The sequence below is a fragment of the Chroicocephalus ridibundus genome, chromosome 1, assembly GCF_963924245.1.
Source record: "Chroicocephalus ridibundus chromosome 1, bChrRid1.1, whole genome shotgun sequence".
Classification (NCBI taxonomy): Eukaryota; Metazoa; Chordata; class Aves; order Charadriiformes; family Laridae; genus Chroicocephalus; species Chroicocephalus ridibundus.
Window position 1 is genome coordinate 147,748,041 of NC_086284.1, and position 24,464 is coordinate 147,772,504.

At 41.5% G+C, this 24,464-nt stretch overlaps 1 protein-coding gene across 13 annotated transcripts in view; it reads right to left on the reverse strand.

Annotated features, from left to right (window-relative positions):
* SOX5 (SRY-box transcription factor 5) overlaps window positions 1-24,464 on the reverse strand; it is a 656,088-nt gene that overhangs the window by 133,418 nt on the left and 498,206 nt on the right. For all 13 annotated transcript variants that reach the window (XM_063358081.1, XM_063358090.1, XM_063358046.1 and 10 more), the window contains 2 exons: window positions 17,188-17,360; window positions 14,647-14,715 (listed from right to left, as the gene is read on the reverse strand). In XM_063358081.1, coding sequence (XP_063214151.1) covers window positions 14,647-14,715; window positions 17,188-17,360 — 242 coding nt within the window. The remainder of the gene's footprint in view (window positions 1-14,646; window positions 14,716-17,187; window positions 17,361-24,464) is intronic.

A 24,464-nucleotide genomic window follows, 5' to 3' on the forward strand; every position in this document is an offset into this window, starting at 1 on the left:
GGGGGGGGTTAATGTTTCTAAATTAAACGCCCTTCAAACACTCTTTCTGACAGTTATCTTCGTATTTTCCACAGATGCTGCCACTGCCACAAAGTTAGGCACTAAAATAGATACAATGCTAGTGTCACATCTAGGCTGTGCTGATACCCCCGCCACTGCAACTGCCGGTCGGTCTGCAGCAGGAGGAAAAACACACTCTAAAAAGAGAAGATCTCAAAGGCACTGTAGATGACATTTGGGAAGCTCTAACAACCTACGAAAGCAACAGAAAGTCATGAGCAGAAGGTATGTCTCAGACTGAAAGCAAGAGTCCATCCATATTTGTTCCCTAGATATGCATTATCGCTGGTAGATTGAAATGATGCAAGTTATTTGACTTTTGCAGATTCACAGGGCAGCCTGTACAGATGTAGCATTCTCTGGAGGTTTTGCTTACCCTGTAAATCATTACGCCTATATTCTTAATTGTTTGGCACAGCTCCCAGGACATCCATTACATCTCTTCTGACTAACGCCTATTTGTATCTGTTCACCCCCGGGGCTTCTAACCAAAAAAATGTCCTGGCGTAAAGAGAAGGGCATGAAAATAATGGTGAGCAATATTCCACCAGGATACCTGAACACTGTGGGCCAACTGAGCCTCTAAAAAACATGGTACCGGTCTCTTGCCCCTCTTAGGTTTGCATTACTTCTCTGTCTTAATATCTAGAGAGTCAAGAGGATCATACCGTAAAGTGTGGAAGTCCTACTCTAAACAAAAACTACAAAGAATATTAAATGCACATTACACAAGTTGGTAGCATGGGGTACTGATTTACACGTACCTTCTGCCTACAACACACCTAAGCTCTTGCCACAACTGACCATACTGAAATATCGCCATGCCTAAGCCAGGGAACCCAGCTTGTTAGCAGTGGGCCCCTCCTCAAAAGCAGGTGAGACTGTGTCAAAGAAAAAAGTAGTAAGAAAAAAGTAAGATGGGCAGGAAAATATCTGTGCTACCTATAACTCACCGGACTGAGACCTGCACCAGCAGATGCAGAAAAAGTGCCTAGTCTCCAACCCTTGGTTCCCCCTTGAGAAGCCCTGAGGAAGGTTCTCCCAGCCGTCTGACGACGGTATTTGCAGAGGCAGCAAGAGGAAACACTGGAAAAAAAGGAGCTCTTTTTGCAGAAGCAGTTTGCTCTTTTTAAACCATTCCCATGGCTGCATCCAGGCTCTGAGGGGAGCATAGTATCAGGAAGGTAAAAAGGAATCAGTTCTGCGGTGAAAGACAGGAGAAAAGGCAATCACGCGCACCAAAAGAGAGACAGACTTCAGCAATGAGGGCAGAGGGATGGAGGGCATTTGTGCAAATACAGATTACGTGTGCAATTCATTTAAAGGCAGTGGCATTTTTATCACAAAGAAGAGTTTAATCAAAGTCTCAAGAGATCTGCCATAAAGGAAGCCCTCGCCTTGCTGCCTTGGCTGTCTGAAAGAAACACCTGTTACGCACAACAAAAAAAGACAAAACAAACAATAGGTATAGAAGGGAGGCCACGGTTCAAACAATGTGAATCGCAGAAGCACAGTTTTCTCTAAATGAAGGGCTAGAATCCTATCAAATGAACAGCTGGGGAAAGCGTAATTCTTTATATTTGCAGGGAAGTTGCACAGATTATATGATGGCAACAAATACAATATACGTATCTGAGCTCTGCTTCCTAGGCACCAGAAAGGACAGGAACCTCCTAAGATATCCCTGAGTGGAAGAATAAACTTGCTTGAGCCCAGCTCCAGGAAAAAAGATAGCCGGCTTTCAAAAGAACACAATGGACAATTTTCCTCCCACGGGGCCTTTTGCAAGAGTTTCTGCTAAGAGGATACTGAGCTCAAACAACCCTCACAAAAGATGCAGAAAGCAAACTTGTGATTTCAACAAATCCACCTCAATACACAGAGGGGATGTAAAGAACACCTAAAACGGATGCGGTTCTTTTTAAATAAGAGGTGTGAATATTATTAACATAGAATACAGAATTCTATGTCAGTGAATTGATTACAATTTGAATTTCTTTATTCTGATTGTACCAAAAAGAAGGGAATTAACTGTGCAATAAGAAATAATACAAGGAAAGGAGACTTAAATAACACGCTGAAACTCATGACGCAGAAAGCTAAAATTCTTGAAAAATAACACTTCAAATCTGCCTTTCGTCTCGAGTAGAGAAGAAATACAAGAAATAGAGGATAATTCTAATTCCAGTCGCTAGAATGTATCAGCTCTCCACAACTTTACTTCCTAATGCAATGCCAAAGAAACTCCTGGATCTATCACGTATCTGGGGAGCTATCCTACCAGGGAAACCTCTTCCTGCCCAAACCAGGTTCCGTGGAAGAACAGAGGCAACTTTTACAGCGGTGCCTATAGCTATAGAGCCACCCAAAGAATTACAGAAGGGGGGAAAAAGGAAGCTTGAAAGTTTTATGTCCTTAAAGCTTTCAAATTTCAAATAATTTAAGTCCATTTCTGCTTACTTTGTATCTCCCGGTGCATGCGTCAGTCTGTCTGCATCACTGGAAAATACTGTGATCATCAGTGTCTTGATCTAAACTAAGGGTTCTCTGTATTTGCCATGATTTCAGCCAAAGAGGAACTGTCAGCCGGGCTGAAGAATTCATAAAGCCTTGAGCAACTGCCATCTAAGATCAGCTATAATTTGGTAAGTATTAATAACCTGTGGCCCCCACATGGAAAACGTCCCTATTCCTTCCTCCGTAAAACCTTTAGAGACCTGAAAAATCCACGTCCAGAAAAGTAATCATGTTTGTAATTGATATCTGAATTGGGGCATCCCAAATGCATGCATGACAACGCGTGCCTATGCGTGTATAAGGCAGCTTACTTCTGTGTATAAGGTGAGAACGTAACCAAACGGCTGTTTAATACATGCTTACTTGTTCTCGGACTACAAATTCAGACTTAAAGAAACTGGAAATGATGCTTAATTTAGATGTATGTGATTCTTAAGGGTATTAAAAACTTAAAACTTATTACACACAGTATATAGAAAAGCCCCTCTCGCTGACACACTTCAGCCCAGTAATGCTTAAACTGCAGACAAGATTCTGCACGCAGTGTGAAAGATAAGAAAACATATTCTCGCCACACAGAGCTTTAAAGGACAATTGCTTAAACAGGCTTCCATCAAATACTCAAAGCAAGAGACTCCTTAACAAAAAGATCCCTGCCTTTGAGAATTTCGTACCTTCATCCTCAGTTTTCTTGCTGAAGCATAAAGAGTGTGGTAAATTAGGAGGAAAGAATTGGTTAGTGGCAACTTGTGGTTACAACCAATCTGGCCCCAACCCCACCGAGGGAGAAAAGGGGGAGCAAATGGAGGGCGTTGAAAAGAAAGAGTCAAACTCCATTTTCAACACAGCCAGCCCAAATTCAACAAAGGCACTCAAGCAATCTATCTCCCTTTCTGAGGACAGCAACAGAAAAAAAGCCTTCTCTGTTTTGAAGGAGACAAAAATTAAAAAAAAAAAAAAAAAAGAAAAAAGGGGAGGAAAAGGAGGAAGAAAGAAAACAGGATACAGAAAGAGAGGGGCTTCATAGTACGGCCTCCTGTCCACCACAGCCAGAGACCTGTTTTCTCCTGCTAGCCCAGGAGAACACAGCATTTCTCCTGTAACTCAAGGGACATTTGGCACTTCTCCCATGCTGACGTTTCAGGGTTCAAGCTGTGCTGACAATACATTTCAGGTGGTTGGTGCATCAGTATTAAGTGCTTTTACGGCCATTAAAGCCACATAGAAACACAGTCAGAATAATGCTACTTTGGACATAAAGTCAAGGACTCAAACATTAGGGAATGCCAGAATTAAGACCGTCAACATAATTTTAATTTTCTCTCTTGTGAGTACAGTCTACAATTATATTATCACGTAATTCTACTCCCCCCGGGATACCATTTTTTATTGAATATGTATGACAGAGATACATGGGAATAAAATAAATATACCTATTTAACCTAATTCTGGCACTTGTAACTTTCAAATGCCTTACCTCATTACCTAACTAATGTATTTCTTTGTATACAATTTTCACAGCATACCGAAGTATAGAAATTTCTTCATCATTTCTGTCCAAATCCATTTTAAATTGCTATCTATGAACAATTTTGTTGAAACTATCCAAGTTACAACTTCAGAATAATTTGCTGAACACTATCACTACCGTCTTTGAAGAAGTCAGACCTGGTAAAAACTATTTTGTAACACATACAATTTTAAATTAGTTTCCTCACTGTGTCAAGTATTTATAAACTCCAAGTACTGTGAATTAAATTTGACTCATTTAATTATTATCCTTACCTTTCATATCAGTCTTCATTTTAGTTTTTATAACTTTATTACATTTATCTTAGAACTTCAATTCTTTTATTAAAAACTCTGACATATACTTCTTAGCCTCTCTAAAGCATATTTTGAACCAATCTGGAAGAAAATCTGAAATGGTTTCTTACAATTATTTACCCATTACACATTTTATCCAACTCTGTAACGTGCAAGTTGAACTTAAACAGATATTAAATACAATACACAAAATACAGACAGCTGGCACGAGATCTGTAACTCTCTAGTTCATCTTTGCTCAACAGAGACTTCCGTGAGACAACTGTACCTTTCCCTATCCTTCTCCAAACTTCTAAGCCATGCTTCGCTCACGTTGCCCCTTCAATCGCTATCCTTCAAGTGATTAAACTGTTTCATTTACTCATCTTACAAATGCCAAGCATAAGTAATTGCCCTCCACTTTGATTTATACAATACAATTCAGTAGTAGGTAACTGACAGAAAGTGGACAACAAAAATAAAATCAGTACCTCTGGCCTCTTGCATGCTAATATCACCAATCATGAGCTCATCTTGTCTCCTAAACTATGCAGGGTAAGGCATCATCGGCTTCTGGATGCCAGATGTCCAAGGAAAATCCAAGGTGGTGAAGACAGTGGTGTTGATTCAGTAAGTGGAACCATACTTTTCCCTCTGAATCATTTTAAGCCCTTATTCCAGCAGAGAGTCTGAAGTACTCTCCTTCGAATGAGCCATCAAAATAAAGTTGTGACCGCTTAACGTGGCAAGAGATGAATCAGAAAAGCAAGTCATTTCCAGTAGAAACTAAATGATCCTCAAATTTCTCCCTCTTGATAATATAGGTATGTGTAGTGGTACCAACTTTGGAATGCCAAACATAACCTGTCTCTCAAATACAGCCGCTTTGGTTAGAAAAACAACCATTTTAGACAGAACAAGCCGGGCAGAATTAGATGCAGTTCAGATGCGGTGCCTAAAGTCATAACAAAAGATAATGGTCCTTATACATCAACACTCCCAATGGTGCTAGGACAAGAGGTGCAAACCTGGCAGCAGTCAAGAGAACGTTTTTTGTTTAAGTATTACTAGCGGACACAGGTCAACACTACGTATATCTTCTGTCCAAATTCCAGTTTGGGAAATGACACACTAATTGCTTGTTATCTCCTTGTACTCCCATTTTACTTGAAGACCCACGTCCCATCTCAGCTCTGCGTATGACCTGTGCTTGTATTTCTACTCAATGTTTGCAGGTTTGGCTCTAAGAGGTTAACACCTGTGATGCTTGCTAGCGCAGGTTGAAACATTACCACCTCCAGTGGACCAAACGAACCCTATGCTGGCAGTTACTGCTGTCATCACAGAGTCAGTACAAGAAAATGTACCCTCACACCTCAGCTCCTGCAGGTCAAAATCTCAGAATGTAAGTATCACCAAATAGCATCGCCAACAAACACGTACCAAAAAAAGTTCCCTCTTCTATTCATGCTGTGTATCACTGAAAAGCGCAGCAACTCCTCAATAACCCTAGTAACCAATTTGTGATTTTAGTTAACGCCAGGCAATCTAAACATATTCCATAATACCAAAGAAGCAATAAATGAGATCAGAATTTGGCTTAGAGTTTCATTCTCTTTGGGATGTTTCAGGATGTCATGTGCAACATAAACTAAATATTGCTTGGCCAACCGGGGTGAAAATCCCTAATTGAGAGAAATCACCAGAATGATACGCAGTTGTGAATTTTCAAATTTAGGTTTTTTCTGGGGGGTGAGACCCTACAATAAATGCTCTCAAATTATGCAGCTATCTGAGTCATTTTGCAACTGGTGACCCTTATAATGATGTTCTCATTTTCAGAGCCAATGTGATGCCACACAGTGATTTGTCTGTTAAATTGAATCTTTGCCTTTAGATAGATAGATAGATATAAAGTTTATTTTGAAATGTCTCCTAGTGCCTCTGAGTCTGACTGATGTGAGATGTTATTTTGAACATGCCAAAGCATCTGAACGGCTCCAGTCCTTTCTTTTCAGCGTGCATTCCTTGATAAGTGGCAAAGCTTCCCACTTATCAGTCACTCAAAGTGACTGTGGCTGTCAGTTGTGTACAAAGCGCAATCAGTTTGGAAGCAGAGACACCAGCATTTTTCTTCTCAGCTTGAAGCAAACACGTTTTGACTGCTAGTCATTCAATTTTAAAGCATCTTCAATTAGGGGCGGATGAAGATATAAAGAAAACACATCCTAAACACCTCCGCCAGCCAGCAGTAAAAAATTTATTGTTATCTCCTGCTTTACCTTACTGCAGAGGCAGCAGTAGCAGCCTTTTTTGGCTGCACAACAGAAGTGCTCACGACTACACACACTCCATACAGACAAGATCACAGCCATAAAGAGTTTGTGTTCGTCTTCCCAAGCCACTTATACAAGCTACTGCGGTACTTTCTGCTCCTGCTGTGTAAATACTTGCATGGGTACACAAACGTGAACATAGCTCACACGCAGACCGGTACACCACCCCACACATTTTGAACACAAACATTCACAAAATGATATATATGCGCGCCCTATAGCCAATAAAATGCCAACCAAAACCATTAAAAAGACCGTGGAAACAATGACAAGGAGGGAAAAGGGAAGGCTGGCAGAAAGGAGGAGCTGATGCAGGAAAGGGTGGGCAGCTGCCTAAGGAAGATTGCTCGGTACCGCAACGTCAGGGAGCTGGAAGGAAGTGGAAGGAAGTGGTCAAAAGTTGTGGGGTGCCTCAGAGAGATGCTGAAATTGGAGAGGGGATCTGAAACCGGAGAGACAGGCAGGGCCCTGGAAAGAGAGGTCTCCGAGAGAACGCTTGCTGAGGGGAGAAAGACCAAGATGAGGCCTTGGAGCAGAACACTGCCAGCTGCAAAGGCTGTATTTGACTGCTGGCACTTTTCTTAGTCCTAGCTGCTGGATTATTTTGTATGTTTCGGTGTTTTGTTCTGGTTTTTTGGGGTTTTTTTCTGTCCCTCCCTTGTGATTGTGTGAGAGAACTGGAAAATGGGAACACTGAAAGCTCGGTAACAAAAAGGAAATTAAGAAAAGATGCTAAAACTGCAAGAAAAATGTCACAAAGTCCAAAACTATCTCGTAATTTCTGAACATTTGGACTGGTAACACTGGAGAAAGCTTCATTATCAGCAAGTGCTGTTGCAATCATGCAGCTCAGCGTAGGAAAAAAACCTGATTCATCTGATGAAAACATGCCTTTGCAATTCAAGTTGTACAAATCCCAAGCAGATTCCCCCTGTCTGCACTGGTGTGACTACACCAGTCAGTGAATTTGGAATGTACGAGAGAGTAGGAAAGGCCTGAAACCCAACGATCTGTAGTAACGGTACGCTCTACCGGTAATCTTTGGAAGTAAAAATGTGGTACATTAGTGCAAAATGTTGCTCTGCACAGAAATAAGCGTAGCTAAATACCTCTGCAATCTTCTGCCTAACTTAACTTTTACAGTAATGGAAGGAAGTGAAGGCCCATAGGTTACTCTAAAGTACACGCATCATACCCTTCAGTCAAACACATACGTTATTTGCTGACCTTGAGAGGCCAACAAGCAATTAGCTCATTCTGAGTGCTAGCCTAGATTTTTCTTTACACGCCTCCCTTTCCCTATTTCCTCCCCCAACCTTGTCTTTTTTCTTTTTGGGGGGGTTGTTTTTTTGAATAATTAATTTCCCAGAGGCTTTTCCCTGCTCAAGGGACAGGCGAGTTATTCTGATAACTGATAGGACATGAGCTGCAGAGCTTTTGTGAGAAACAATTGTTTAGCCTCTTTGCCGGCAACCTCAGTTGTTTGGGAAGAGGTTGCAAAGTCATGGGAAAGGCTGCAGTGCGACTCCTCCTTGGGCCCGTCTCACTGAATCCAGTATGCCCATGTTTATAAGTTGCAGGAAAACAGCTGCTCCTGACACATGATGAATTTGGACAAAATGTCCCAAATCCACGAGCCTGCTCGGGTTGACTGTGCAGTCACAGCTTGTCATATCCACACTGGCAAAAAACAAAAACAAAAAACAAACCGTCTCAGTGGACGGAGCCTGTTCTGAAAACATCTTGCAGAGTGAGAAGGAAGATACTTTCTCACAGTTTCCTACTGAAGAAAGGTCTCATTAAACTCCCACTAATATGAATAAGAGCCTTTTCACTAGGTTCAGTGGGAGTTGGATCAGGCCCTCACTTCAACAGCTATATTGTCTACCAAGGAAACCTTTTGTCCTCACCTCTCTCTGATATGCAAAGAGGGCTCTAATTACAGAAGAACTAATACTGTTCTGCTGTGCAATGGCTTGCAAAGGGGTCGTAGCACCACGAAGCACTGCTCTGCTGTCACTGACTTCTTAGAAAATCAGAATTCCCAGGGAAAATGGTAATACAGAAGAAACAGACATTACTAAATCTGTAACCAATCACTTGTGTAGTGGTTGCTCATTTTTGTATCATCTCGAGCGAACAATTCATCAACTAGCCTTTAAAGCCTCCTAGAGAACTCTGGGTTACAGGCATGCAAGAAGCTGGGGACCAGGAAAGAAATTTCACAAGTCCTTACGGTTGCAATGAGGAGAAACCAATGGGGCAAGGATTAGGGGTAAGGATCTCTACCCTCCTTATTATACACACAAAGTACTCCAAGCATTTAGCTCACATAGTGGCCTGCTAGAGTTTGCTTTCCAGCAGGAGACAGAAAATGTAAGGATGAGCTCTGCTGGAAGTATAATTTAGAGTGCAAACTTGTTGGGGCACGGAACAAATCTTCACATTTCTTTATGTACGGTCAAACGGTCAGTGTCTTCTCACAACAAAGAGAAACTGGTACTTTTTACAACTAAACCTCATCTGAAATAGGTCAATCAAAATCTCAATGTTTTCTCAAGCAAAGAGAACGCAAACAGGCCTGAACATCATTCAGCCAGTTCTGGATAACAGATGATTGCTCACCTGAGGAGTTCAAAAGCAACCACAAAACAACAACAAAAAGATCACCATAGATAACTGTGGGTAAATTACGATATCAAAAGCACTCTGGAAGCAGGTCTCTTTACCAGTGTTTTGGAAGGTTGGAATCAACCCAGAGGCTCTTGGTGCTTGGAAAGTTTTGACAATAACAACTGTGTCATTTCAAAACTTTGCATGTTAAGCTTAAGAAATATTTTTCTGAAATTCTGTGTAACTCAGAAACCAAATCCTTCTTTCCTCCCCAAAAATATAGCTAGACTTTGAAAAATAGATCTGGCTACAAAAGGGACTAACCGTCCTGCAGGAAATTCCAAGTGTTCAAGATTTTATTACATTCCAAATTGGAACAACACCTTAAACCTCAGAACTTAATGAGAATGGGAATATTCTGACTTGGGAACACACTAGCGCAGCCAGGCTTCTCCATCTACCAATAAACTCATGGGGAAAGGGACATAGCCAGCTGACAGCGGCTGGGTAGGATGGAAACGTGGATCCAATCTCACGAAGGAAGGCCTTATTTAGAGACAGGAGGACATCCAGGGCAGCTGAGGGATTCAGGAAAGCCAGGAAGCCTGTGGCCCAAAGGGGCATGGAGTCCGGAGTGCCACGGTGCCCACACTCCCTGCCAGACAAGCTGCGAAGGGTCTGCAAAGCTTGAGGCCATTGAGACCACAGTAAGTTATTTGCCTGGGAGCAGGGTCCCCCCGGCATGCCTGCCAGGTGCCACCAGGCTCTGGAGCTGCCTGCGTCGTCCAGCCAGGTGCCACCGGCCAGAAGTCACCACCCGCCTGGCAGGCAGAATGGGCTGGAGGTGCACCTTTCTATCGCCGCATCAGAATTTAGTCAGGATCCCCTCATTCTTCAGAGATCCGAACTTTCTAACAGCAAAGATGTCCTGTTAGAACATCTGCTGTCAAGTCTCTAGCTCTGAAGGAAAAAGAAAACCCTCCACTACAACACACAGAATCATCAAACGGTTACTGTCTGGCAGGAATTGCTCTCAAGTTTCAGACAGCACTCAGTTCTTGGGCTAAGCATGTCACCCAGAAATGAATACAAATTAGTAACCAAGTACTGGCAGTATTACACTAAAAAGTCAAACAAAACTGCGGCCCAAATGTTAGAGACATCGTAAAGCAGCACTGTTACTTCTTGCTGCTTTGAGATCTTAGTTTTACATTATTGGCAACCTGAAGTGTTCCAAGATCTTGAGCTGGGCTCTCCAAAAAAAATTTTGACTAAAAATCAGAACAGTTTAAAAAACAACATTTGGCCTCCGTTTTGTTTGCCTTCTAATTTTGGAACTTTTAGTGTTCATGGTTTCAGATTTTGCCTGGAAATACGAGAGCTGGAAGTTTACATTTTGAAGAAATGAAAGCTGGCATTTTTGTCATCACATGACTCCAAGAGCTGGGGCTTGAGGGAAAAACATAAAACACTGTCAGGCTTTCTACAAAATTGTGAGATTAGTAGCATCGGTTTTATCACAATTTGGGCTGCAAGGTTGACCTATTTTATCAACAGTGCCCTACTGAATATGAATTGCTTTATGAATTTTAACAACCATATTTCATTTTAAATATAGTTCAATTAAAGTGACATTTGTCAGTGAGCTTCAAAGCAAACTATTCCATCGTCAACCTGGGCTAGACTTTTTCTCTGAGAGAGTGGAAAGTGTAAACTGCGCCACCTCACAAAACCTGGCATCTCAGAGGCACCCCTCAAGGCACCCCACCACACAGGATCATTGCCTGTCCTAGGGACTAGCTCAGCATCATGAAAAAGGAGCAGCTAGCCTTCGAGCTCCTTTCACTCTCTGCCCACCTGATGGAACAGCTACAGAGCCGCAGACTTCACCATGTTCTAGAGCAAAGGCACCAGGAAGTGCATTGTGGCCTCATAAAAGAAGATGGGGAGGTGACAGTGAGAGCTCCTCTGAGGCCTTGAAGGACAAAACTAGATTTAGTCCAAAAACTTGCTGAGCCGTATGTGGTGTCTGCACGCTCTTTCCTCGGCCTGGTTTACACCTGTAGATCACTACAGAGCTGTTCCGAAACGCAACCTGAGATCTTAGGGGCTGTCGATGCACAAGAGTTAACAGGACAGAACACACATTCCAGTCTCATTTCTGGTGAAACAGCAAGACTGAGGTGTGCAGGGGAGAAGACCCTGAATACTCAGCAGGCAGAAGCTGTTAAAGCTAAAACCTTTTCCATACACACACACATGAAGATTAAATGGAACAGAAAGCAGTGCGCATGGGAGGATGCATTCCAAAATGGCATAAAATAAGACGGCGGGACGTTTAGTTACTTATTCAGAGAAACACAAAACCTCTTCACAAATTAGGTCTAGAACATCCTGAAAAGCAGAAAAAAAATTATAATCATATGCCAAAACACAAAATCTTGTACAGATGATATATTAGCATTTTGAGCTCATACGGATTCTTAAATTTAATCTAATCTGCAACTTTTCTCCCGTTTACCTAACTCTCTATATGAAGATAAGCTGGCTGTCTTCTGCATTAGTGAAACCTCCTTCCAGTTAATTCAGAAGAGATGGACTTGAAAAAGACATAATGTCAATTAGAGACTCATGTGCCAGGTACATTTTTCTAAGCTCAAGTAGCTAACGCGTCTTTCTTCAGCATCACAGAAGTACCTAGTTTAATGAAGCTGTAGTTACACTCGGCAGTTGCAGTCCTCTAAGGAGGAGACACACGTTGCAGTCTCTCCCTGCTTATGTATTGTGTGTGTATCGGCGATTGCATGCCGGGGTACGGAGAGAGGGAACTGTTTCCAAGTTAGCGCACTCAGAGAAAGGAGTCATAAATCATGGGGTCAGTCAGGTTGTGCTTTTTTTTAACCTTAGGGTATTATGTTTTCAATACAATATTTCAATAGCTTTTTTCTGTGTAATAATTTATCTGGAATTATGGCAACTCTCACAAGCTTCGAAAAAATTGGCTCAAGTAAAACGAACCCTTTGTCATAAATAGGTTGTGTTCATAACTGCAGCCTAATCATTCAATTGCACATAAGTCAAATAGTTATCCAGACTTTGTAGGAATATTTCCCTGTCAATAAATCTAGTGCTATTTAAAAACTCCGGGCCAATGTGACAGAAGCCTGTTAGATTAATTAGGGCAAGGTCAGAAAAGCTGAACTCACAGCTACATTCATGTCACAGCTTTGTTCCACCTACCATAACCTGATTGTAAACTCACAGACCTTTTTAAACGTGGGCATGTTAGGGTGACTTCATTGTCTCCATTTACATACAAAGGCAGATTTCTTCAGGAATGGTTTCTTCTCTCTGACAACAGTCAACTAAGCATGTAACTTAGAAGAAACGTTTTGCTTCGCGTTCACTGCCAATAAGGGGGGGGAGTATTTTTAAATGTTTTTCCCTGTAAGTGACTTCACAGTAATTGGGCCGCAACCAGGGCTCCTGAGACTACACGACCATACAGACCACAGAACTGTCAAGAGCCAGGCAGTATAATCAAAATTTCACTACAAATAGATCATCTCTGTGGGAATGAGAGGACACTGTTGTCTCTCTGCCTGTTCAATTCTTGACCTTTATCACATGACCATCCGAAACAAGGGTGCCCCAAATCTGATGGGTTTTGTGTGAAGTGGACCCTGGAGGTGAAATTCTGACCTTGGCAGGGTCAATATTTCATCCAAAATCCCTTGAGACAGACCTCCAAATCATTTCTTAGGCTTGCAGCTTGTATCAGATGGTAGCTAGACGACTTTCATTTACTACCGACTTAGGTCAAACTTGGACCAGGGATCAAGAGATGAAAGGCTCTATATCTCATTATCAATAACCAGTGTTCCCTGCTACCCTAAAAACGACATACTTCATTCTTATCTACGAGGCCTTAAAACTTAAAAGGGTTGGGGTCAAATTATGTTACTTCAGTTTATTTTTATTCGCTGCTTATAAAACAACTTCCTCTCTCACTGCCATAGCTAAATGCTAAAAATGTAAATACTTTCCTTGCTATTGTAGAGGTTCTACTATTGTTTTTCTTTTTAAGTCTTATTAAAGATACAGCAAAGAAGAAAAATCCCTCCCACGCACAAATTTAAAGAAGGAAAAAAAACCACAGAGGCCAAGGCCAAGCCAGGTCTTACCAATCGCAAAACTATTTTCAGCACAGCACATTTTGTATTTAAGTTGCCTTATAACAGAGGGCTGGACCATCCCCAGAAGTTTTTCATAGTTACACAAGTCTTGATACTGACAGAATATCCTCTGAAATGACAGAGCCAGTTTTTCTTCTTGCGTGAAGCTGGAATTAAGTTTTCTTAGAGCAGTTACGGCTATGGCCCATAATTTTAGGGAACTAATTCTGAAATACGAACGAGAAGCGTCGGAAGGAAAATCCTGTTGTTACTGAACAAACAGAACATAGCATTCATTTCCACAGCCACTTGCAAAGCTCTATACATAATTGCATACTTAAACAGACAGAGATTTTACCATGATTCTAGACATCTGTAAAATGTCAAACCCCTCCTTTGTTATTCTGTGAAAACCTTCATGGGCAAACTGATTTGCATTATTCCCAAAATAGGGGCACGCATATATACACACAGAAGAAAAGTAATGAAATACAGTCAATGGCTTGAACACTTCTGAATACCTTAGGGAAAAAAGAGGTTAAATAAAGTTTACTCGTTATACTGGGTTAACAACTTTTTTCTACTACTAGGAGTAAAACTGTAGATACCTAGGACCTACACAGTTGCTCCGCAGAATCTAAGCAACCTTTTGACCAGTTTCTCATTCAGGCAATACTTCACCCGAAGTCCTGAAAATTTCTGGACTTTCAACACCTTGGGGTAGAGGGAAGGCAGGACACTTGATTACTGATCACTGAAGAGAACTGCTTCTGCAAAACCTCCAGAGCAGAGATGTAGGAGATCCATTGCTACCCAACTCTTCCTGGCAACATTTTTGCCGCTCCTGATCTATGGCTGAAAGAGGACTTGGTCCTGCAAACCCTTGCTCACATGACCAGCTCCTCTCACATCTGCTTCCCCATCCTATAGGAGCAGTGTTAATCATACAAGGCCATCCAGAAACTGACTTCTTTGGCTTAATGACAGGTAATATCCTCATATGTTTCCATAAATAAGATGTAAGCTGTCTGCAGAGATTCTTAAAGAAAGTATGACAATAATGGCTGAGGGAAAGCATGGGGAACCAGAAAGGAGAGAAGAGAGATAAAAGGGGCATGGGTGGAGACGCAGTCTCTGACCTGGATCTGTTGCTGAAGAAGGTTAATTTTGTGTTGCTGCTGCAGGAGCTGCTGCTGTTGTCTTGCAATCTGTGGAGAAATTGCACAGAAGAAACGTGAGATGTGGAGTCGGTATGTAGGAAACTTCCATACTGCTTCATTCTTTAAATGGCTCTGTTAAGCTAAGAAACCTTCAAGGGTGGGTGGCGGCAGCTTGGACTGCCACTGAAGCAAGGGGCTCGTACTCAGGAGCAATTCATAACTAATACTAGTGTGAAAGGGAACCTTATGGAAAACGCTGTGCTGGATATTAAGGGAAGGACTGATGCAAAAATCTCTCCTCATTATCTGAAACAGCACTGCTAAAATCCCCCCAAAGCGAGCACTCACTTGCTCCAACTTGTTGGAGGAAGAACAATACTGGCAGAGAAGCTGGAAAATAGTAGGGGAAGGCAGGAAAGGCAAAAAAGTAGGATGGACAGTAATATTCTTTTTATGTTTGGCACCACCTATTCAAAAATTCCAAAAAAAGGAAATCTGACACCCAGGAGGAAGATATTAGTGTGCATATTTCCTTGATGCAGAAAGAGACACACACAAAATGGAACTGGGTTTGGGAAAATCACCGACTCTTCAACATGTGTATCAGCTGGAAGGAACTACGGGAGCAGTGCAAGGCTACACAGCTCAACGTTGAAACTCATTTACAGAAGATGATGGAGTACTTGTAGTCTCCTCTCAAAGTCATCTGTGTTTTCCGTAAGGACTTCCATCCTCCCTCTCCATTGACTAAATGATGGGGAACCTTACTGTGGACGCATTTTACACACAGTGAAGGAAAAACCAGACAGTAACGGAACCAAATTAGAGTTCTCAGAGGACCGATGGAGATAAACCATTATGTATCTCAAACCTGAAAAACTTTCATTTGAGTCATCACAAAAGCTCTGCTCCCGTGAATAGCTAGCTACGAACATTAGAAGGAGTCTTGCTTTTCCCCTGTGGTATGCGTACACATCTCAGGGTCAGATGGGAACTTACGCATACTTACTGGGAGGAATTTTGCGCATTCTTCCCCTTAGGTATTTTCTTTCATTTCTGTTATTAAACTATTAGCATAAGAAACACTCATCGTTAACTCCACATCTAAAAGATTAAATGTTTCCTTTCTAGAGCCTCTCTTTAAGCAACCAAAATAACTTTTCTCAATACATTTTTTGGAAAGTTTGGTTATTTTAATTTCTATATAACACAGAATTGTATTACATAATTTCTTAACTTAAAAGAAATCCTTGTTATCCTAATAATAATCCTGCAGGATTTCTTACTGCCTTTTTTCATTCTTTCCATTTTTTTTTCCACTTTCAGATCACACGGCCATTCTGTAGCAGTAGTGACTTTAAAAGGTAGGGCAAAGGAAATAGCTGCTGCAGGACATCTCCTCGTGGAAGAATCTTGCCAATTCCACCTTCACGCCTTCATCTGCTTTCTCCATGTAAACAACAGCGTGATACAAATTCTCTAGTTTAATAGGTAAGTCACTTCTGTTCTCCCCAGCTGGGATTTCAGGTGTGAGGCCAAAATACACAGTATTAAAGATAAGGTTTATAAATAATCAAAAATGGGGAAAACCAAGGCTAAAATGTCTGAGGATGTGAGCAGTGGTTTAGAATCTTAAGACTTGCTTGGTACAATACAAACGTTGAAGTGTGACAACTACGACAGATTTAAAAGAATTTTGTGAGTTTCACAAAATTCACATAGCTGCTATTCTACAATATAAACTCAAATTTCGTAATAAGCTGAAATAAATGGTCAGACAGACCAAAACGCTTTCACGTAAGAGGTATCAGGAGGGACTCCTGACAAAACTGTAAACGAGGTGTCTAAGCATTCTCTGCTCATGTTCAGGTACAAAAATGGACATCCATTTTTCTTAAAACTTGCACGGTGCAAATACGTTGGAAAAGTTGTGTTGTGCATAAAATATCGTGTCCCTGTGCCCTCGCTGGAACTGTTCACGTGGAAAAACATGTTTGCATTTTCAGTGGAGGGCATATTTGCAAGGGCTGAAAATCACGCCCCTCGAGTGTAAAAGGAAAAAAGTCACACTTGTTCACTGACTTTATATCCTTCTCCCTCACACTTTTGTGCAGTTGGCAAAACCAACCCTTTCATTTGTCACATTACAAGCCAAATGCCACATTTTGTTCCTTTTATACCTATTCAGCATCACTCAATTCAAGGAGAATTGGAAGATGACTCAGGAGGGCTGAATTTGTACGCTTACTTACACTTATTTTTAGAAAAAACACTATTAGAACAGAACACCTCCAAACCAGAGAGCGTACCTTTAATAGACAAAGAGCACTATTTTATATATTGCAAATTAAAGCATTCTGCCAATATGTTTCTGTTCAAACTTCTTTACCTAAGAAACCAAATGGGAAAAAAATTCTGGGTGGAGAGCAAACTTGAGAAGTACCAACCTGAAAAGATAAGCTCCTGAAAAGTCCTCCTAGAAAATGATCGAAGCTGAAAGCCCCTGTAATAATCACTCACCTGTTCTTGTTGCTGCTTAGCCAGCTCCATTTGTTGGCGTTGTTTCTCGATCTGTGATGCAGCCAGTTTCTTCTGTTCATCATGAGCGGCTAGCAGCTGTTCTCGCAAACTGGTCAGCTGATTGATCATACCCATGAGCTGCCTTTCTTTCTCAGCAAGGCTTTCTGGAGTCCCTGGGCATCATATGGCGGAAAAAAAAAGAAAAAAAAAGGTAAAGAGAAGAGAGGAAATTTAGAGCTAGCCAGGTTTTTATTTTGCAGCTTCACTGTAAGCAAAGTTTTGGTAGAAGCAAAGAACAGCAGATATTGCAATACCCTGCATATTAAGACCTGTCCCTCCATAGGAAAATGAGCCACGGCGGATAATTCTGTACACTGGCTTTGATCTGGTGTCCCCCTTCAATGTTTCCTTGCCCTTTCATCTGTTTCCTGTTGCCTTTTTATCAGATTAACAGGGGAAAAAATACTGCCTGTTTTGAAAAGAGTTTCAAATTTGAAACATCATTTACATTTCATGGGGATCAAAATCAACACTTCCAGTTTTGGAAGACAATTACATTTTTGTCAGAAGCTTTTGAGAAAGACACATCAATGCTTCGACAGTTACAGAAACTGTAAGGTGTGTACTGACATCCCTCTGTAATCAAGGGGACGCGGAGAAGTCTCCTGGGTGCTGGCTACCTCTCTGGCTCCCCACACCCAGCCTTCTCACTGTCACCAGCACAGCACGCAACAAGCTGTCAGGACGCTACCTGTTATATCATCTACAGCTGCCCTGATTAGGATGAAATTATATAGTATTTAAATTGTCAATAACTACTATCGCTGATGCTGCCACTGATGAGTATTTTTAAAGGACCGAGTCTTGCATAAACATATCAGAAAAACTGAGTTAAATGCAACTCACCACCTCTCTCGCTTCTACTGTCATTAGATGCTTTTTATAGGAGAGTTCAGCAGGCACAGACAGAGGAACTGACTACCTCGCTCTCATAATCATTCTGTAAAAATTCTCCTTCTACCCAAAAGGACAGTGGTTATGAGGGAAGGGAAGAAAAAATTCCAGGGAAACTCAAAAGCTACGAAACATACACTAAAACAAAGAATGGCACTATTAGTATATCCGTATCATTTGACTTCGAATTTAAAAGACCAGAAAATATGTGCAGCAGCTAATCCACAGATATCTCCAGTACCACCACACCCTCTCACATGAGTCAGATCCTAAGAAAACCTTTCTGAAAAAAGCTTTAGGAAAGGATAAAGGCTATCGGTGTCTGTGCCTCCTCTGAAAACTGCCTGCTTTTGGGACAGCCCTGCCACACAAACCTTTCTCAAACACAGGAAGCGTTCTTCTGCCAATGTCACCAGTGCTCTCCAAGTGAAAAAAAAGAAGAAAAATTGGCGACTATGCTAAATGTGTTCCTAGCCAACTATCAGTCAGACATGGAAAAGAGCTACTGGTAATAGCTCATTTAGTCTACCCCCCTGCCAGTGCAGGAATGTTCCCTACAATATATTTACTACGGCTTTCTAGATTGGATTGAAACGTCTGAAATGGTGAATCATCTACTGCTTTCTTTGGAAGATTGTACCACAGCCTTAGAGGTGTCACTGTTAGGGCTCTCTGCTTGATAGTTTAATCTACATTCACTTAATTTCAACCTTGTGCTCCCAAGCAGCATCCTATTTGCTACGTCAGCCAAGCCCAAGCCCTTAGACGCGTTTGTAGACAGCCACATACAAGTGGGAAAACACAAAGAATCAACATTTTCATATACAGGAAATGTAAGCTGATTAACTTTGTATTAAGATGCTAGAGATGTATGTGAAAATATTCTCATGATATAACAAAGAGCTACAGCAGAATATTCTCAGATAGTTTCCCAAAAAACTGTGGTTTCCCAAAAAGCTTTTTTTTTCCAAAAAGCTGGAAATTTGAGAAATACACTGAACCAGAAACCATAGGACCTTAAACCTGTTTTGTTAAAAGCTGTGAGAAAGAATGGAAGCCAGTGCTAAAACAGTAACGCTACCGAAGAAAGCACTTTTAACTTACATTTTTTATTTCAAACATTGGAGACGGAGAACAGCTACAAGTAATGCATTTGCCACCTGGCCATACAATTAATCAGAAACGTTTATTGCCACTCTTCCATCCTTCATTTGTTTTTCCCTAGGAAAAAGGGTGCAGTGTTTCCAAGTGGTGTAGAAGAATTATTCCAGGAGGCAGCTCCTCCTTTGTCTTGTCTGTGGCTAGCATGTTGGTTTACTGTCATGTGCATCTAATGAAGACTATGAGTATCCTGATACTGGCAGTATAACACGCTGGGCACGCTGAAACATCTGAAAACTGAGTATTTTATTTATTTATTCAGCGGATGCTCTATTCCAAATCTTTACTGAGGGATGGGTGTGCGCAAGAGACAGAGAGAGAGAGAGGGAGAAAGACCTAGAGAGAGATGGAATACACAGGATTGGCTTAGTCCTAAAGTTAGGGTAAGCAAAAAGAAATCACTGTCAAATAAACTGTTCGACAAACACACTGACACACATCAAAGATCTTCAGCCAGTACTGGTTCATCAGTGTATTTCGAGCTCCTACAGTAGCTTTCAGTTGGGAATCAAAAAGCACTTTGTAAAGTTAAATTAATCCCCACCACACCTTTGAAAGGTGGAAAACCGTTTCCATATGTGTAAACTGACAGACAGAGGGGTCACAGAGTTAGTTACCGACAGCGGCAGAAAAAGAAAGGCCGATATGCAGCCCTGCGCTGCGGAGCGCCGGCTGCGCTTCCCGAGGGCGAGCAGGATGCTCCCCGCGCCACCGCCCTGGCCGCGACACCAAACAACTGCACCGCCAGCCGCGGGGCCATCCACCCACTGCGGTTTCTTCTTTAACCCGATTTACCTAGAGAGGAGCAAAAAACCTTCTTCCTCGGGAAAACAACAGCTTCATTTGAATTGCAGGACCGAGAGGAAAGCCTGGGTGAACTAAGAGCAATGAAGTGCTGGTGCGGATGCCGGAGGTGCAGGCACACCGCAGCCGTGCAGCTGGGGACAAATCCAACGCACACAATCTCTTCACTATTACTTAGTTTTTAAAGAAACTTCGAGATGCCCAAAGGGGCTGCTTTATGTACCAGCTTAGCAGGCACAACGCATAATTCCGTTGGCTTATAAACTGGAATGGAAGTAGTCTGACAAAAGGATGCCTTCATATGCTATATTCCTTCAGCAACTTCAGTTTGCCAATAAACTGAAAGTGAGAATTTGTCATCATCAACTTTTTAAAAAAATCTTTTGTTGGAGAATACTTTCTGGAAAACATGGCTTAGTAGGCACTTTATTTTCATGTGATTAGCCCGTCCTTCCAATAACTTCAATAATTCTTACTTATAATTTCAATTCTTTAAGATATCATTCCTTGCAAAATAAATACTCTAATAGCCATACTCTCAAGTCATCTGCACAAAACCATAGGCGAGGGAGATCAGATGTGTGGGTCTACTGGAAGATGGTGAGTTTTGGGGTAGATTTCCCCTTGCCTTACCCACATATCCATGTAAGCCCCACTGATGATGAATCACAGATCGTTTTGAGGTTTCCTGCAGACAACTGGTGGCTTAATACAAGTGTGCGAATTAAAAAGAAAAAAGTACTTGAGTTGGAGTGTCTTGATGATAAAGTGTTTGCATTTGGTTTAAGTTTGGTATTTTTTGTTACCCTTATTACCTAGCACACCTCTTCTATACTTTCTTTCGTGGAAATGGCCAACAAAACTGCCATTTCACAGTTGCCATTCATAAATTACTTAGTTTGCATAACAAATGAACGCCAAATGATACTTGATGTTATTTCCGTAATGGTGAGCTGAGGGCAACAGCTCGGTCACTATGTAAGTACCTTCGGTGTTCGGAATTTTTTCCGGTGTATTAAAAGGCACTGCAGAGTCAAGAGGATCAGTTGCCAGTCTTGTATCCCCTTCTAGATGCTGTAGATTGTGGGTAGGCAAGGATGGGGGACTTCTGTCCATTCACCACTGTTTTCTCTCTGTTAACCCGCATGAGATCTAAACCTTTATCATCGTGTGAAGGGTCCTGGCAGCTACGGGATTTCCGTGTGAAGAATTCTGTAGCTCAGAGGGCAAAACATGTCAGTATTTTAAGTAACTACACCACCAGCCGTGTAAAGACAGTTGGCTTAAATCACGCTGTTTGGGAATTAATGAAGTACCCCCGTGGCTGGTAACACTGCTAGAACTTAGGAGGCAGTGCAAACCTCAGTGAGGATGAGCCGCCAGCCTCAGCAGCTACCTTCAGTTGCTTTGTCATTAAACTCGCTTAGAGCTGCTCCAAGTAGTACAGAGCTGGGAATGGCTCTGGAGCCGGGCGCTGCCCTACACGGAGCATCCGTACGGTTGCAGTGCTTTCACTCTAGCCATGCAGCGCGGCTGGGAGAAAAAACAAGTGCCCAGTATTGCCGCGGACAACTTGACAGCAAGCTAGACCCGCTTCACACAGGGACTGAGTGAGGAGTAAAAGGAGAGTGGCTTACATCAATGACTGCCTCAAAAATTACTCTTAATTGCCATCAGATCCACAACAAATAGATATTGCACATTTTATGTTTAACAAAGCTTTTAACCACCCGACCACCTGCCTTTCAGGAGACTGCTGTAGGTGCTCATACTGTTCTCTCTGTGCTCTATCACTGCAATGGCAAAATGTGGATTTTTCACAACTTATCAAAACAACTCGGGCGAGACCGCATCCAAGTAGACACTACAGGTTGATACAGCGAATGGCCCAAGAAAAGATGCCTTCCAGATGCGTCAGCTTATTCTCTATCACCGCAAAAAGAGATTCGGCAAGAAAAAAAAACATGTTGTGGATGCAACACTCACAGCAGATGGCAATAAAAGAAGACTCAAATTAGAGGCATTCTGTATCGCCAAACCTAAACTTCATCTCAGATCAACACTATCCATAATAGTGTTTAAGTAGTAAAAGAAATTTACTCAAATGTGAAATAAACTATTACACATTCTTAGTTCTGATTCACAGTCTCAGACTGGCAGTGACAGTAACATTTAATAAACATTAGAATGAAGACACCAATATGACCAAATGACACACTTTAAGTGAGAAAACGAACAGGAGAAACCTTGGCATATCCACCCAAAACAGAACCAAAGCAAAAAAAAAAGGCAGAGAAACTGCTTTTGCGATCAAAACAGTAAATACTTTATTATAATTTATTAGACAGAATGAGAATGTAAATGAGAAATTAGGAAAGCCAATATTTTCTTTAACAGGCATTTTAAGCTTTTGCTGCGAATGCTCAAGCGATGAGAACGTTTGCTCGCAGCCAACCTACGGATCCGCTCGCAGCCGCACAGCACCCAGCGTGTTCTGCAAGGGCAGAGACGCGGCAAGGCTCTCCTCAGCCCCTCCGACGTGTCTCAATTAAGCTGCTAGGAATGTTATCAATCAGGGGCGCTCACGTGCCCACTCGCGCACACCCATACAGACAGTGAAATTTATCCCCGGAGTCAGTTTACTATCAAAGTAATTACGTAAATAGCTTTTGAACTGTCAGCATCTGTCTTTCAAAGAAAAAATCAAAGAAAACAATGTGCGACTACAAAGCCTGGAAGACACAATAATATTGTGTTACGTTCATATCATTATCTATGGCTACAAAAGAAAAAAAAAAAATCCTCCTGTATCTACAAAGCTTTGTAGGGGGAAAAAAAATTAAATGGAAATAAGAGTATTTTGAAGTACTCTGTATTCAAATAACGTTAAGATGTGTAATAATAATTAGAGCATGCCGTATAGAGCATTTTTTAATTTCAAAGCGTTAACTAATTGATCTTCTTAAAGACTGTGAGCAGGTAGAAAGGTAGTGGTATGCATGCAACACTTTTATACACGAGAAAACTGAGGCGTGAAGTTTTTAGAAACTTGCCTGAAGTCATTCTTAACTTTATGCACTGTAAGGCCTTTTACTGCTGGCCACGCTACCGTCACCAGCAGAACTATATCAGTAAGGCCAAGAGTTTCCCCACTGACTTTAACAGGGATACGTATTATACAAATAATTAAACCTTTGCTTGACCTTGACCTGGTATCAACCAGGTAGGGTTCTAGCTAAAGGGACCCCACGAACAGAGCAATTATTGACGCCATCCAACTAACAAAGTGACAGAACCGTGGCACAACACAGTTTCTGCGTAACTTTGCCCTGATGCAACAAGAGTGCGATGAGGACATAACTACAACCCAGGCACCAGCTAAAAACTGAGTCATCTCCAAGCATTTCCTGCGATGTGTTTTTCAGTGCCATTTTTAAGCTAGGGACATAACAGTTTCAATATAAAACTGATAAAGAGCCAAGAAAGAGGTTTTTCAAACTGAATAGCCTATTAACTAAGCTGTCCTCAGAAGAATGAAACTCCTACTAGCAATAACATTATTACATCCAAAGAATAAATAAAGTATCAGCAGTTCATATAATAAGTATATTTGCTTGAGGGTTTTATTCCAGTATCTTTTCTTGAGAGTTCCATTCTCATTGTCAACTATTTTTCTTTCCCCGCTCCCCAACCCAGTTTTACCTTTCAACGTTAGAAATGCAAACCCAGTATTACTCTGCTCAGTAAGGAAACGTGGAAAGTAAAACAGAGAGGCCACCTAGCCGCCTTCTACTTATAAGCAAGCTCATCTTTGTCATGCCCCCCCTAAGAAAAAAAAAAGATATCTATTTAAAACCTGGTAATAATTGTAAAGAGGAGTATTCTCCCCTCACTGCACAGACGGCCGTGCTGCTGTCGTCACCTGAAGTTGTGTATGTGAGGCAACGGGGAGCTGATGTTACGTGCCTTCAGGAAACGTAGTCTGATAAACAGATCTAACTGGCTGAGGTAAGTTCCGAATTTAAACTCTTCTTTCCTCTGTCTTTGAACAGAAATGTCAAGTGCTTATGACCAAGCAATGAGTATATACTTTAAGTTATGTACTTGCTGGTATGTATTTGTGGGTGGGTGTGGGTATGTGCTTGTGCACGTGTGCCGACTCCCTTGATGCGCTCCTAATCAATACTTTAGAGAGTGTTTTATTAGGGACTGGCACATAGCTTTTCAGGCCAGTAAATCTTGGAGCTGCCAGGACATAAACATCTAAAAACTGGCATTTTTCATTAAGCATTTAAGCCAACTTTACTACACAGTGACTGCCATCACTTAAAACTACCTGCCTTGCTAAATTAAATTAC